At 39.2% G+C, this 17,201-nt stretch overlaps 1 protein-coding gene across 1 annotated transcript; it reads right to left on the reverse strand.

Moving 5' to 3' along the window:
* Positions 1–109: 109 nt before the first annotated feature.
* On the reverse strand, positions 110–5,204 carry LOC127478679 (granzyme A-like). Its single transcript, XM_051804696.1, has 5 exons — positions 5,101–5,204; positions 4,267–4,411; positions 2,493–2,631; positions 1,560–1,832; positions 110–801 (listed from the first exon to the last, which is right to left on the reverse strand). Exons 1-5 carry the CDS (start codon positions 5,159–5,161, stop codon positions 643–645), a joined length of 777 nt encoding a protein of 258 aa, XP_051660656.1. The 5' UTR covers positions 5,162–5,204; the 3' UTR covers positions 110–642.
* Positions 5,205–17,201: the final 11,997 nt, after the last annotated feature.

Here is a 17,201-nt window from a genome sequence, read left to right on the forward strand (position 1 = left end):
AATGTTGCTGATTTTTGTGTATACAACATCATACAGATAGTACACAGACTAGCTGGACTGGAACAGACAGAGCTTTCCATATAATATGACAGCTGAAATCAGTAGATTTTTATTGCCATTTCTTTATTAAATGCAAAGTACATAAAAGAATAAAATCTAGAGGTTTCAAATACAGAACAGTTAGGAAATGCACACTTACAATGTCCCACAATCAAATGCAGTTGCTGCAACTTAACTTTCTGAAGACTTGCAGTCTTCTACACTTGTAAAATCAGAGAGGCTACTAAGCTTTTCAGATGTCTGGGGTTGTACCCAGCATCTCACTAAATAACAGGGTTATTTGCAGGGTTATATATACAGAAGAGTGCAGTATATACTCAGCATGCAACTAGATGGATTAGATGTTTTATCAGAAATACTAATCCATGTAGAGCAACATGCAACACAAGAATGTTGGAATCACAAAACTCCATTCAATGACTCCATGGCTGACAGTATAAGCTATAAATGCTATTGTAGCTGAACTACAGCAAGCTGCTAAAATTCGGTGTGGAAATACCTCTTTTACCAGTATAACCATTTTAAAAGACTATTTGAAAACTAGATATTATTACACATATCACTTGCCCAAAACCCAATCTATTAGGCTCCCCCTATGGTTTTCCTTATCCACTGGAGGTATTGGTTTGTGAGTCGAGTGTAGACACCAGGGCCATCAACACTACCACACTTCTTTTTCTTCCCAAAAGATGTGATACCTCTCATCACATTATTGCATCTCAAAGGTCCACCAGAATCTCCCTAGGAAAAAAAAAAAGAAAAAAAGATCATTCAAATTAACAAAAGCTAAAAAATGTTTCTTTTAAATTAAATTTACACCAGTGGTATGGAGAAAATAAAAATGTAGGCAGTGTTATCATGGTTTTTTCCCCTTAGAATTTAAGATTTTCAATAGCAGAAAAGAAAAAAAGACTTCAGTCTGATCTTTCAAATGTAAGTGAAGGGGAATAAATGTAGCTTAGTGTTAAGGAAGAGTTAGTCTTTTTGTAAATGAAGAAGAAAAGCATGAAGTTTCCAGAAATTGATACCTTTTTTTTTTTGGTAACTTTTAAATGCAATATTTAAATATTTTAAAATGTGATAGTTCATACACAGTTGTGCATTTAACTTGGGACCCAATGAAAATACTTTTTATCAGCAAAACCTCTTTCAAAGCCCTCTGACATCAAATAGTTTGTTCCACTGATGTCAGCTGCTTGAGAATGGGCTCATAAATTGTTTTATGGAGATTTTAATATTTAACTCATTTTATTGAAGACAAGAATAGCTATCTGCCATGCCTGGATAAAGTTACAGTATCCAAAGTCTGTGAAGATGAAATTACTCTTCAAAAATTTTGATTTTAAGGCTTAGAAGAACAAGCATGGTAAACTCACTGATATTTAATAAAATTCTTCATTGAACTAGAGAGAGACAAAAATGGTAAATGTGTAAAAGCTAGTACTTTATATTTTATTTTTAATATAATTTATGCAGATATACACAGTAAATATACTTACATCACATGAGTCCTTTTTTCCATTCTTAGCCCCTGCACATATCATGTTCTCTGTTATAACAGGTTTACCATTATAATGATGTTTATCATTGCAGACTTGCCTACTGATGACAGTGATATTGACTTCCCTCAGGGTAGCAGAAAGCGTTTTCTGGCGGTTGTCAGTTTTTCCCCATCCTGCTACTGTGCAAATTGTTCCTGGTTTGGGATCATCATCTGAAGTAGGCAGGGGAATGAGTTTCACAGATGCAGTAAGTCTTGCTCTTCTGTGAAGCTGTAGAAGATGTGGAAAATAGGTATTTTGGGGCAGAGTCTAACAGAGGCCCTTGCATGTTAACTGTTGGATCTTTCCCATTATGGTAACGGAGGATTACTGCAATCCCTTCTTGAGATTCCTCCATTCTTTGTGACAGGATTTATGTCATCATAAGAATGAGGAAAATGGGTATTCTTTGTCTCATGAAAAACCATTTAGCTTCTACTGAAATATTAGCTCTAAAAAATATTTTACTTCTCTGGCTTTCAAACCCCTGAGAGGAATAAAATAACTGTCATCACTGGTGTTGACAAAATTGAGAATCAGAGAAGTCAGGCATTTTTAATTAGAACTGTTTTTCAGACAGAACATTAGGGTTTTTAACCAAACTTCTTAGCTGTGCATTTAGCTTTATTCTTTCACTGAAAAGCCAGAAACTGAAATATCTTGATCAAGCTCCAGAATTTATCTACTTCTAGCACTGGCATGCACAAGAGAAATTGTTGATTGCATTAGTTACCGGGGCATCCCTGGGTCCCCAGTCTGGTGGATTAGCCAGACTATATTACCCCCCCAAAAAGTCACCACAAACTGCCTTGGCTCCTCTCCCTCACAAGAAGGAAGAAAATGGTACAACATAGAAGATGTATATTACACAAGTGTTGTATAAGTCTATACCTTTATCAGCATAATGTCATTTTCATTGGAGATGAAGTCATAGCATGGGTAGGGAATTTGCTTTGCAATCCGGAAAATCTGTGTTTGTTTTTCAGTTGCTTTCCGTGAATGAGCTCCAAGAATAACTTTGCCTTCTTTCCTGAGAAGAGGACAACATGATTAGTGGGATTCACTTGCTGTAACTCTGTACACTTTTTGCTGTTACATGTGGTGCTATAATATTCAGTTGCTATAGTCTCTTTTCTTGTGCCTGAAAAGCAACAGTAATTTAGAAAAATATAAAGTATGAACCTATTTCCACAATAATTAAAACAAAAAATGATTCAGTGAATCAAAGTTCATGCTATCCTATTTCCAACTTCCCAGGAACTTGACTTTGGATCTATCCCTGTTGTTTCCCTTTGGGAACTGAATGAGGGATGAATGCAGTTGGTACTTGTCTCACCAACTGTGCCTTCTGCAACTTGTGCTGAAAATTTAGGAATAGCTCACTGCACAGTTACTTCGCAGGTCATCTTGACTGGTCTGCATTGTGTCATTGCTATGCCCTAGCACCATTTCAACATAATTTTCTGAATCTGTGTGACACACACCTCATTCCTTTTCTCTAACTATTCTGCAACTTCATGTACTTACAAGACGCAGAAGTGGTGACAGAGTTGTGCCTGCTGAGGCTCTCTGATATAGAAACCACAAGTCTAGCACTCCTTGGTCAAGCAGTCCAAGCAGACCTTAATATGAGACTGCAGGTACAGCTAGTTTTGGGCGAACAATGTATATCTTACAGCTGAAGGGTAGCAGAGCAGATGTGTATATTGGCCCTCATTTGTGTTGTACTGTGGAAAACATAACCCTGAGAAAGTGGTTGCTCCTTTCCTTCAGCTGTGAAGAGTTGTCTGTTGACTGAGCCATCATTAAGTTAACAATTCATTGTATTTTCTCTTAAATGCAGTCTCATTTGAAAATACTCTTTACCATATGTTAATACAATAGCTTTTGGGCCCTGTGCAGTAGGTCCCATGTATCTCCCTGCTTGGATGAGGCCAGGAGATACATTTCCATGATGTGTGCAGGGCCCGGTGGTTCACTGGCCTTGGTCAGGGTGTCGACAGAGCCTGCGTGAGGTCTGGCTCAGCAGCAGCTCCAGTCCTCCCCACAAAGGCAAGGATGGGTGGGCTGTGTCATTTAATCCTCACTTCTTGCCTGGCTGAGGGATTCTGTGGGGCCAAATATCCATTTGCATCCTGAGTTGAACAGGAAGAAGAAACACTGGTGACAAGCCAACATACCCAGTAGGGCAGAGATCTCTCAGTGTCTTCTGTCATCTCTCTGGAGGATTTTTTCTCCTGTGTTAACTGCATGCTGTCTCTTTCTGTGGTGAACTGCATATCTTTTATAGAATAAAGTTACAAGAATTTACTTTTGTTTACAGAGCAGCAGTTTAGACTGGCCACTCGTCTGGACTCGTGTACTGGTTGACTGAGAAAACAGGGATAAACCTTTCCTCCAAAATCACTGTTTCAGTGTTGCTATTCTGTGCTTGGATGCAGCTAGAAGCTTTTAAAATACCTCTTCAGAAGCAGTGAAGATCAGTATACCTTATTATAATATTTTTTACTCACTGAAGCACATTTGCTGATATAAACTATAAAACACAGTAATCAGAACTTGATCATGATCATGCTAAGTGCACAAAATCACCAGGCATACTAACTCTCCTACTTGAACAGAGATACTCGCTGAGGACAACCTCTGAATCAGAGTAAGAACTTACACCTTGCAGTGGGCAGCTGTTAACACCCAGTTTTCCTTGATCAAAGCTCCTCCACAAAAAATTCTTTCTGATCCCACGATTTGTGCCATAAATGGTCTCGAGTGTGGTGCTACTTCAGTCCCTCCAATGATATCCACACACAAACCTAAAAATAAAAATAAACCACAACACACACAGCTGGGCTAACAAATACTGTAAGACACTTTGAAGTCTCTTAGGAAGAACATTACAAAGTATATAGACAGAAGCATATACATATGTCACAACGATGGTCTTCAAGGTACACTTTTAAAATTGCTCATCAGTGCTACTTCATTATGTTTCAATAGGACTGAAGTTAGATCAGTAGGGTGAGCTTGGGCAACAAGAACACCAAAATATTGTTGCTTTTGCTCATATTTCTTTTCTTGAAGATTGTTGGTATGGTTAATTTCTTAGCTTTCACTGTGAGTAATAAACTCAGATCTGCCACATGTTAAATATTGTAGCTGGAAGATAGGCTAATATAGTGTAAGTCACACTACAGAAATTTGTTTTTCAGAAAAAGAGAAGATCAAGAAATCAATGTATGTGTATATCTCTGGAGAGAAAGATCAGGTAATCATTATGTTAACTCCTCAGAACTTTTCCAGATAACTCGTCCTCTTTGCAGCTTAATTAATACTACCCATTCAGTGTTTGTATGAAAGATCAAACACATACACACAGTGGAAAAGAGCTAATGATAAGAATTCAAATAATAGTTGTGACTACTTCCTTTACATTAATATATTGACTTAACTGGAACTCTGTACATCAGCATTTACCTTCAAAAGGATTGAACAGGTTACTTACCTCCATGAATTACCAGGAGAATGACAGCAGCAAAGGTGTACAAAGCAAGGAAAGCACCCATGATTTCTGTCTGGTGTTCCTCCTTATTCACTTTTTAATCTCTCTCTCTCTCTATCTCTCTCTGTGTGTGTATATATATATATATAAATGAAAAGGATGTGGGTTTGGTTTTTCCTTTTAAGGATATTTGACATCTGTAACCACGACAAAGGCAAGAAATCCTCCCCAGCAATGTATGTTAGAGCAGAGGGGTTGGTGAGAAATTGTGTCATCTGCTGTGGTGTGAAGACAGGCTCTTCCCTCTCTTCATGTTGCAGAGAGCTAGTATATGAATACTGGGGTGAAACCTTGCAAGCCACTATGTATCTAGTTACACAGTATTACTCAGCTCACATAAATTTAGGCTTGCTTCAGTTGTCCACGTGAAGTCATATAGGTTCATTCCAGAACCTCAGGTGGCTTCCAGGTCAGAGATGAATTCCAGACCCTATCTGTGCTGTTCAGAAGACCCTCAGAGCCTAGGAATCTAAAGTTTACTCCTTTCAGCATCTCATCCTACCTCATTAGCTTTTCACTGGATGAGATCCATATAGCACTGAGTGTGGTTTAGTGGCCAAGAGGTAAGGATTTAAAGTGTCTTAAAGGTGTTTTAGGTCTGTCTTCTGGAGCAGAAGGCCATAGGTCTTCTGTAGATGCTATGGCAGACTGCAAGCCCTATGCCCACGTCTGGAAAACCCACAATCTCTTAAATGTCAGTAAATGCCCAGTTTTAGGCAATTCAGTTTGAGTCCTGAAAACTGGGTAATTGGGCACTGGAACAGGCTCCCCAGGGAAGTGGTCACAGCACCAAGTCTGTCAGAGTTCAAGAAGCATTTGGACAGTGTTCTCAGGCACATGGAGTGATTCTTGGGGCTGTCCTGTGCAGGGCCAGGAGTTGGACTTCGGTGATCCTCCTGGGTCCTTTCCAACTCAGCATATTCTATGATTCTATGAATAAATCTTATTTAGAGCCTTTTAAAGACACTGTTCTTCACTTCCAAATATATACCCAAGCAATAGAAATATCTTTCATCAATATTAAATAATTGGAATATCAAGTATTCTATTAGGTAGGTACATTCAATGAAATGTCCCTGTCACACAGATTGAAAGGTTTCTTGAAGACTTGAGCCCCACTACAATCAGCCTGCAGAAAGCTTCTGTATTTTAGCTGTGGTACATCTTTGAGCTCAATTGGCTCAGCCTCATGAGTTTTACCTGTAGAAGACCTTGGGCAGACAGCTTGCTCAAATTTGCTGTTGCTCTCCCTTCTGGAAGAGAGAGTAATTTCCCTGAAAAAGGGAGGTGTAGGTTTATTTTTAGAGATTGTGGAGCTCTTTGTCACTGATGTGTCTTTGTCAAGACAGAGCAACCTGTGTGACGTGGTGAGAACTCCATGCACTGCAAAAGCTTTTAATGTTCTTTCATTTTTCTTCTCACTACTACCACATCACCTGTAACTATCATCACTTTGTAGCACTGCTGTTCTTTTTTACAGTGTTCCACTGTACACAGTATCACCAGACATCATAGATACAGTTCTTTCTTTTATGACTTATAAATATTTCCCAAAGTCTGATTTTATGATATTTTAATTAGCAGTTTTACCATATTGAAGCTGTTTCCTCTAGACTATGCATGATCAGGCTGAGCATTTGTGAGTAAAAATCCTGTACACTGAGACCTGCTTATAATTTTATACTCCAATGTGAGGTGCCTAGTAAAAAGAGGTTTGATATGTATCATCCTGTTTTTACCTGATCTGTTTTCAAGGAAAAACTATTTGAAATATACAGAATAAAACATTAGCCAATGTTACTAGGTGTTTTTCAGGTAAATATGCATAGGTAAATCTATGCCTACCATCTAAACCCAAATTTTCTATAGCCCATTTATATTTTTTTCCAATATCTAAATGTACTTCTATTTACTTCTAAATCTTACTTACTTCCGAAGATATTTTTTCTGTAACACCCTAGGTATTAGCATACCCATACCTCTTAAAAAATCCCCTCTAGTACTGGTACATTCATTGAAACTGATACTTAGGATTAGGAATATGCAGCCTAAACTATTATATAGTGACAACTCATCACTTTCTGTGCAAGTTCCTTCTGAACAACCTCTCTGACTGTTCAGATAATCCCTGATGGCACAGGTATTAATACGCATAACCAGCCTCAAATTTTGTACCCAAATGCTTTTGTCAGAGTGTCCTCCTGTAACTTCAGTAGTTGAGGCTGAAAAACTGACATAAAATTTTAGGATGTGCAACAAGTTGACTGGGCTCCTTTGGTTGTGTCAATAAGTTAATTTATGGTCAAGTTTAGAATTTATTGGCAAAATTATTTACATGCAAAAGTAAGCCCCAAAGCAAAACTTCTTTCTTGAGATGATTTCTTTCATTAGTTCCTCTGTTGCATACTTAATTGGTCTTCAGGAGGAGTAACATGTTGTAAATAAAATGATCCATTCTTTCTCCCTACAGTTCCCACAAAGCACAGCCACTGTCTTGGCAGAAGCCACCATATGAGTAAAAGAACAATGAGTCTACCCAGCTTCTATTTCCAGCCCTTGCCTCTGGGGAAATTTGCTATGGGCTTTAAGCCGATGTGTCAGTGGATCAGTTTTGTCTCTGTCCAGTACTATGCTGAGGTGTTCTATCTCTTATTTCATACTCAGTCATTTTGATAATTTTTCTTCCGTAGTGACTATGTTCCTTTTTCCTTCATGCTGCTTTCCATGGTGCTAAAGGTGAGCATTAGGACACAAGTTCAGGGGTCCAATTTAAACTGCACCTCTAAACCTTCCAAAGCTGCTGGTGCCTGACCTCAGGCAGTGTCTCAGCTCAGCTGCAGGGCTGTTGCCTTGGGCTGGGAAGGGAGAGCAGGTGAGTGGTGCAGAGTGGGCAGCTGCCAGGAGCACAGCAAGGCAGAGCTGTGATGCTTTCTCTGTCTTCTCCTTGGGCTGCCCCATCCTCAAACCCACCCTGGTGTGTCTGGACACATCCCTCAGTGGCTGGGAGACAGACTCCCAGGGTCTCACTGGGGAAGGGACAAAAACATATGCTTGAGCATACCTATTTTACTTTCTTCTCTGGTACCAGTGTCTCATAATACTCACCAGGTTGTCTTTTCTGCATCAGATGTTCATCTTCCCTCTTTCCATCTATTTTCTGTGTGATATCACAGGAAAATGGAGTAGCAGAGAAATATAAGTAGTTGTAGTTAACTCAGAGAGTCCTCAGAGCCTTGAAACAAATCAGTGTTACTTCTGTGATGTTGAATGTGCTTGGCAGAAAGAACCCAGCATTAGATATTATGCTCTAGAAACACAAACCTTCTCCTGACTGACCAGAACATGGGTCTGTTTCTTATTTTGTCTCTTACACTGCTTTCTAAGCTAGCCGTTTAGTGGGAGGGCAAAGTCATAAAGGACTCAAACATAATTATGTCTTCAGGTCCCTCTTTGCAGAGTTAACCTACAGTGGGCGAAAAATTCCAGGATTAGATGGAGAATAGAGAGATACTTTGGGGGAACTAGAGCTGGCTCTTTCAAGAACTGATGAATTCTAAAAGTCACGTATTTTCTTTTAAAAGAGCTTTGGAAGAGTCTTCTGAAACATGAATTGTGTTGCATTGTGTACATATATTCAAACTGGATTATGAATAGTAAGATTCTGTACCATAGAAATAAGCATTTCAGTGTTACAATCTCATTCAACAATCTGGAGAGCTGCCATTTTCTAACTCTTGAATAAAAATGAAAGCTAGCTGTTTTGGGCAAGTTAAATTTTGAATTCTTTCTAAAGATACTGAATAAAATAGCAGGTTCTGTAATTTCTTCACACAAGGGTAGACTGGTTTTTTTTGTAGTGGTTTACCCACAAAGCATGCAAAACCTGCGTGCAGACACGGAGGTTTGCAATACAGAAGTGTCTTTCTCACCAATTCATCTTTTTCGTGTGACCACAGATTAGGTATTTTGTTTGCATTTGATACTTGTGTGCTCCAGGGCTTTCTGCATCTGAAACCTGCACCCTTAAAAACTACTTCTAAGAAAATACAAATTACTCCGTCTTACGTATGTGTGGCTTCTTTATGTTCTGTGGGTCCTCTTCTTCTGGACTTTTCAGTGGTGAGGGTCCCACAAAAGACAGAGTCCAATGGATTAATATACGTTCAGAAGATGCCTAGGCACCTCCCATGGGGGGTGAAGCTTTGCAGTGTCTTGCAACTGACTCTGGATTTTTTGCATCACTTGGATCGTGTGCAGTCCTCTGGTGGTGGAAGGCCTCAGGAATGAGTCTGGGGGATGCTTTGGGGGTCTTTGATGGTTTATGACCCCTTCTCAGCTACCTCTCATGTCAATGCCCCATGTGTGCATAGTCTTCCTGGAGAAGGAGGTTTATTCCTTTCATTTTGTGCGGAGAGATTTTGCCATCACACATCAAAAACCCCCCTCCTCCTCCACCTGCTGAGCCCAGGCTAGGGCTGATTCTTAGCACAGCCGCTGAGTTTGGCTTGCTTTTTGGACACATACTACTTCTCTGAGCCTTGTTTACTTCTCCTTAGACCTGAGATAATTGGACAGTAGTCTTATCTCCAGTTTCTGCCACAGTCCAAATTCCAGTTGGGAGACATATTTTTGGGTGGTGGTGAGGAAGGGTGGTAGGGTGGTAGTGTGCTTCAGTGGTCATAGATGGCAGTTGCTCCTTTGCAGTTTGACAAAAAGTCTTCCTATGGTTTTGACAATGTCTAAGACATTAAGAACATTTCTTTCTCTCACACTCATGTATTCATTCTCCCATTTTTTTCACCACCTTGAAGATAGCCACTTCCATTCTTCTCACAAATTTCCTTTTTTGTTGTTGTTACTGCTTTTTTTTTTGGTTTTGTTTGAAGTAAAAAATGCATCAAATTCCCTGAGACATTTAGGTGTTATTCAGGTATTAGGTTTTATTCAGGTTTTATTAGGGGATTCAAGAAACAGGCAGGTTTTAAAAAGAGAATCTAAAATTTCCTGTAGGGGATATCTAAATAGAAAAGACTGCATTGTAATTTATGCTGCTCTTGTCAGCAAATAGCAGCAGCTGTGACAGCTGTTTGTTCTCCTGCTCTCTGATCTCCCTAGCTGCTCTTACCGTACTGCCAAGATGTAAGTACTCATCTAAGGGTAAAAATATCCAAATTCCCAATTCTTCTGGACAACATGTAGCGTAATTGCACTTCTGTTGCATCCCAGGTGGCTGCGTGGACATTATCAGAGGACGTGTTGTGTGTCCTCACTCCTGGCCTTATATCTCACTTCTGGCTGCTATCCAGAGTAAGAATTTAACAGTTTTCTGTGGAGGAGCTCTTGTGGAAAAGCAATGGGTTTTGACAGCAATGCATTGTGAGTAAATATCTTAAAATGAGGCAATTTTAAATCTTCATTGAGGTGGGGCATGGCGTGAAAGGCTGTAAGGTGAAACAAGGTGGATATTGATTTTTTTTTATGGATTGTTAAAAGCTGAAGTTCTCTCACTAAAATGATCCAAGAACTTGTAATTCTCTTTTAAGCTGCTGTGAAAAACTGACCTGCATTGTGTACAGTTACCTTTGTTAGTCAGGATACATACTGTGGTGTTACAGGATACATACTGTGGTGTTAAAAGACCAAGTTATTTATTTATGCATCTGAAACAGTAATGTCTTAGAAAATGGAATATGTCTCAAGTTGCTTTAAACAAATCTTACCTGTGTGCCTGGGACTAAGCCTCAAAACACCCTGAGGGATGAAGCTGAATTAGATGGAAACACTATTCCTCCCATTTATGTGACCCGGGCTTAAAAAACCAGAATGTCACTCATGACTGTGACAAGGGACCTTGCCCTTTCGACAATTTAAACATGAGCACAAACGCCTCTTCCCCAGGTGGGATACTCCAAGGTCAGCGCTGCTGTTGAACAGCTGACTCAGGGTAAGGAGGACACCTACTGTCCACATTAGGAAGTAAAATGCCCCATTTTTGTTAAAATGTTCTCTGAATTGTATTTTAGTTCTCCAATTTATTCTTCTTATTCTGAATATCTAAAAGCAAACCAATTAAAATAAACCTGTGCAAACCTGACATCCTCAAAAAAAGTGTGGGTAGGTTGGCGAGCCTTCTTCCATTCTACTACTCTGAAAATAGAGGTCACAGTTCCTTCTGAGTGAATTTGACTTTCACAATTCTTCAGCTGAATCAGGTTTGGTTGTAATGCCAGAAATATTCACTCCTAGCATGTGCTGTTTTGGAAATTTACAGAAAAAACCCAAGTCTTCCTTTTTGGAATTAAGGGACTTATTAATGGGAGTTTCTCACTCTTCAGTCAGTCAGTCAGAGATACACGGTCAGCTACACATATAAAAGTTCAGATCTGTGAGCTCTTCAGTGGAAAAGGCACTGGCTCTCTCTGATTCTGTCAAGGGTGTTCTCTGGTGACTGGTTTGGGTTTCTAACATGCGCATTGGTTTGGGCTGCTTGTAAGCCTTTGTCACTGGGCCAAATTGAATCTGTCTGGTTTCCTTCTCCTGAGCTGTAAGACAATGCCAATGCAAAATGTGCCAACCCCTATTCTATGCCTGGTCTACTCTTAGCAGGTGCAATTGCAGTGCATGTAAGACTTCCTAACTAATGAATCTTATGTGTTAATCATTTCTGAAAAATTTTTGTCTTGGATAAAATAACATGAATTCAGCAACATGAATCTCTGTGTGGCCTGTGAACAACCTGTCAGAGTCCCAGAGATGGAGTTTTGAGAGTCTTACAACATTCTCACTGAGCAAGTCTGCTTTGTAAATAAAAAGAGAAATTTTTAGACTCCAGTACTGCCTTTGCAGATATTTTCATAAGCAAACTTTCATATACAAATACATGAATTGTATCTTTCAGTGAGACATGCTGCTAGAATGAAGAAAATCACTTTTTTTCTAATTCAGAGGTTAATGAAAGGCATCAGTACCATCAGTCCTTGTGTAAGCAACTCTCCTTAAAAAGCTGGAATGTTTTTTCATTCAGTTAATTTCAAACTCTGAAAATCTTTGAAGGTCAGTTATCGTACAATTATTTCACCAAACTATATTTACAGTAAAGAAACATTACTTTGCAGAGGAAATACAAGCTCATGTCAAAACATTGAAATGAACAATATCCTTTCCTATGTTTTAATCATGTTGTTTTAAAGTGAAATTATGAGTATCATGTTACACGTCTTTTGGTTATCCTGAGAGATGTTGCTCAGTTCCTGTAGTGACTTTCTCTCCCCATAGTTTCTTTAAATCACAGTGTCGATTAATCAGAAGATAGAGTTCTTAGAGCCAATCAGCATCCATTGTTGAAAAAGAACAGGAGATATTTAGGATTATATGCTCCTTTCCTAATCCTCAGTATGGCTGGTCTTCCAAGGAAAATGGTATAATGCTCCTTGAGGTATTGTGTTAATTAGTGTTGTATTATTATAAAAGAAATTTTGCTGATGATCATTTTGGCTATTCTTTGGTATTGAAGAGTACATTGTTTAGATAACTTAACAATATCACGGAACACCCTGCTTTTGGTTGTACTAATCTAGATAAGGGTAGAGGATCACTGTCTCTGTGAGTAGGGATAACATTTCAAGCCCATTCTGTGCTCTAAAACTCCCTTTAACCCACTCACTGAGCAACACATCCAAAGCACACAGCATTCTTCAGTAATTTTTCAAAGGCAGTGCTGAGCTGATCTGTGCAATGGAGTGTGGGTCAAGCTTTTATCCTAAAGTTGTACCTTGTGCTGGACTAAGTAAAAATGGAGATGAAGCTTGCTGTTAATTGTTTGGCATAACTAGATGAAGTAGAAGTACAGGTAATACAGGACATACAAATTCAGCTCCAGTGGAGTGGTCACAAAGTGAAGGAGGCTCAGGACAATGCAGAATGAAGCACGGAAAAATGTCCTTGCCAACATTATCATTCAATACCAAAGCAGGGCAGGGCTATAAGAATTTACATCTACAGGGAGATGTCCCTGCCCATGGCAGGGGAGGGTTGGGACTAGATGATCTTTAACATTCTGTGATTCTGTGACTCTATGACTTCAACCTGGCTGCTAGTATTTAGATGGCATGACCAGTTTGGTATGACAATGACACAGGGAGGAAGCTGACAATGTCCCTTTCTGTAAGTAACTGGAGCATTTACAGACATATGTGCCTCAAGTAACTGATCACTGCCCAGGCATCTGCTCCTTCTCCCAGATGTTACTGAGTATTCTCCATCTGCTTCATTGCAAATGTGGACAGATTCATTTCACAGGCTTCTCTGTGGTCTCCAGTGACTTGTCAGGAATACCAGGCTACTTGTGAACACAAAGCCAAAATGGATTACTGGGAAGTAGTATTTCTAGAACTGAAAGTTACAGCTCTGTTCCAGAATGATATGGATACCATAAAATCCTTTGAATTTGATATAGAATCTGAGATAGTATTTGTATAAGAGGTCACCTCCCATCTCTACACTTCTGCTGTAATGGAGTACTAAATCACTTGGGATAAACTTTCCATCTTTGGAAATTTCCAATGGCACTGGCAATAATAACAACCATAAATGGGTTTTTTTGATACATTTGTGATTCATTGGAGTGCCTTTTTTAAAAGGCATAAAGCCAGAATTGTTTAACTGACAACCACACAGCAATCTGTGAAATGAATCATGGTGTGGTGATTGTGAGACAGAAAATGCCTATTCAGCAGCTGTGAGCCCTTACCAAGCACATTGAGGATATATGTTAGTGTTTGGCTGTGTTTTCATTTACAAGCCTAAACTGGCCTCTGTTGAAGGATAAATCTGTCAGGTAAAGGCCAACAAAAGAGACACTTTGAATCATTTAGGCCTTTTAGAATCTCTTAGAGAAAAAAAATTGGTACTCTGAAGAGATAGAGACCTAATTTTTCCTCAATTATGTTGCTGCTCTAATGTCTAATTGATTATAGCTGTTGTTTTCATCTTTGTTATTGGGTACATTGCACTGTGCTTTGAGAATTTTCTGCCGATCAAGCACCAGTCTGATCTCAACATTGAAGTTCAGTGTCAGGTGAGGTACTCAAGTAGGACATAGATCCAACAGCCTAAGTCCTATGTAGGTTTTTAATTTCCTACCATGTTCAAAGGGAAGTTGGGCTTGAACTCACTACTGCTGCCATAGATGGGGAATTTCTGTGCAGTCGCTAGGGAAATCCTTTTGAATTGGCAAAAGGGCAGTTAAGCTGAGGATCAGTTCCTAAATACTGGAAAGAGCAGTTTACAAGGAAGGTGGTGGTAAAATAAGACCAGATGGAAGTTGAAACTAGATTTATACTTTTCTTCCTCATAAGAAACCAATTTTTTTCCTTCTTTTTTTTTTTTTTTTTTTCCAGCTGAATGATACTGCAAAGCTGAACAAATATGTGCAGCTTTTGCCTCTGCCTGACATTTGTAAGATATGAAACCTGGCACAGTATGCAAGGTGGCTGGTTTGGGAACCACATCATCAAGAAAGTTATCAAAATATCTTCACAAAACAACTCTTAAAATTGTCCATAGAGAAAGCTGCAACAGAAAATACGCCAGTAACCCCAAAATAACCAGCAACATGTTCTGTGCTGTAGGGAAAAATATATTTTTTCCGAGTGATACTTGACAGGTAAGTTACAAAGAGGAGGGAATGTATATATTTAACAATGGTTACCTTTTCACTGGGAACAAAGCAGTGCTAGACATCTAGTGAGGCTGATGTTGTTCAAAGTGACTTTAACCACATTTGTAAGAGACTTGATTGTTGTGAAAAAGAAGCGTTAAAAGTTTATTAGTATAGGTCAATGTACATATCAGAATCAAGAGTATGAGAGTTTGAACCTGGGATTATCTATTAATTTTAGGTACATTTCTTTACCTATGGGTGCTCTCCTCAGGCACCACCTGTAGTTACTAGACAGAAAAAGAAGAGCTTTCAGGGTCTGAATAACCTGATCCTTTCTAGAAGTCAAAATCTGGACAGTACAGAATTAACTTTACACTCAAAAAGGCTATTTGGATCTTGCTTTTGATGCCTTCTGTGCCTAGTCCAGAAGGGACAATTGCTAAAGAAATGAGAATCAATTTATTACAACAATAAAAAATACATTTTGAAATAGAATTGTGATAGCACTTTGCTGGTCTACAACATTTATGTCAAAGGCTCCCTAAGGCTTGAAAAGCAACCTCTCCTTATACCTCACCCAACTTCCATGAATTGATGTAAACCAACTGATCCATTTCATACCCTGGAAAACGTTAGAAGCAACATTTTCAAACACACATGCATTGCAGGTGGCACTGCATGCTCCCCTGGAGAGTGATGGATGCACACTGACAGTGACTTCTGTTTTGTCTTCCAGGGGGATTCAGGTAGGCCATTAAGCTATGCTGGTTGGTACAACGGGATTGTTTCTTTTGGAAAATGATGTGCAAAAAGAGGCATACTTGGAGTTTATACATGACTGACTAAAAACTATATTGACTGGATAAAAAAAACAATTTCCCTTTGCAGAGATTTGTGAGACAGTCAAGAGCATTTTAATAAATACTGTGCTATGCTTTAGAGCTGGATGCTGCTGCTTTAGTGCATCACCTTTAAAAAGTACCTCCCAGCTTTACAGCTTTGTGAACAGCACCACAGCTTTGTGAGAACTGTTCAGAATATCCACCTTTGTACAGATAACATGTTTATTAATCTTTAGTAGGAAACTGCCTCTTAGAAAATATAATTTGTATTGGACTTCCCTCTACCTTTTAGCAGAATGGGAAAGTACTGCTCACCTTATTCACTGCACCTGGGATAAGGCAACATTTTAAATGTATACTTACAGAAAAATTCCATTTAAGACTGATAGTGAATGAGATATCTGCTGAATGAGAAAAAATATAACAAAAGCTTTAAATGTTCAAATATTTTTCTGTGATGTTATTAAAACCCAAATACTTCATTTTACCATTACTAAATATTTATTAAACTAAGTTCAAATTCAAAGACTTACAATATTAAACAGAGAAACAGTTTTCCAATTAGTCTTCATTATGATTTTGCTGAAAAATGTATAAATATTGACTGTAATGGGAGTAATTATAGTTTTTTAAAGCAGTTCCTATCTAGTATCTGTCAAAACAAACAGGACTTTTGCTACGGATTTCAACATAACAAAAGGACCTGCTGTATGTCTGAAGAAATCTGTGGTTAGCGTGGTGTTCTTCCATTGTCTTCCAAACATTCCCTAGGTCTTTTTAACCAAGAGTTTTGAAGCAACCGTCTGCAGACCTTTTCTACTTCTTTGGCTATTGCATTAAGATGTACTGAATACTGTAAACTTTGGGATGTTGCAGAGGCATGAATAAATAACTCCAGCAGAACAACATTCTGGCCTTGCTTTTCAACCAAGAAGCGCATCACTGATCTGAGCAGAACAAGCCCTATCTTACAAAGGCTGTGCAGGAAACAGAGACCCCAAAGCTGGGTTGGTAGCTGGACATTGTGCAGTAAAACCTGCCACTGTGGTATGTGGGGGCTTAGATCCACTTCTCACTGAAGATTGTGGGAAGGAAAATATTAAAAGATGCACTACTGCCAGGCTTGACTACCCCTGCCCAGTCCCCGTGGCTCCCTTACCCACTCACCTACTCGAGTCATCTCAGCCCCCTGGACCAGCAGCCCCTGCCCCAGCAACAGTTAGCTGAGCAGTAACCTTGACTCAATTTCTGTCCACAGGCAAGAGTAGGGAAGACTTTGGAACCCTTGAAATCCCTGTGTCTTGAAAGAGTACCTGCTTGCCCACTTCTCCATCTGAGGAGGGGCACTTTGGACCAGGGAGCATGGTAAGAGTACTGTAGCAAGGCTGTAAAGTGCCCCATAATTCTGCATTTTATTAGCACTTGTGAAAACACCGTGTAAGGATGATTAATTCTGCAGCCAGGGATAGGGATAGGCAGAAGAAGGGTCCAGGAAAGGGTGAGTGTTGGCTAAAGGAGGTGACCACCGGTGTCATTCACTG

Source organism: Manacus candei, unplaced genomic scaffold (genome assembly GCF_025592945.1).
Source record: "Manacus candei isolate 608988 ecotype Guabito, Panama unplaced genomic scaffold, ASM2559294v1 h1tg000061l, whole genome shotgun sequence".
Classification (NCBI taxonomy): domain Eukaryota; kingdom Metazoa; phylum Chordata; class Aves; order Passeriformes; family Pipridae; genus Manacus; species Manacus candei.

What these genes read in the sequence shown, in the direction of transcription:
- LOC127478679 (XM_051804696.1), bottom strand. Translation starts at nt 5,161, where the DNA reads ATGGGTGCTTTCCTTGCTTTGTACACCTTTGCTGCTGTCATTCTCCTG. An exon ending in TCTCCTGGTAATTCATGGAG is followed by an intron (nt 4,412 to 5,100) that starts GTAAGTAACCTG and finishes TTTTATTTTTAG; the next exon opens with GTTTGTGTGTGGATATCATT. An exon ending in ACAGCTGCCCACTGCAAGGT is followed by an intron (nt 2,632 to 4,266) that starts GTAAGTTCTTAC and finishes TCCTCTTCTCAG; the next exon opens with GAAAGAAGGCAAAGTTATTC.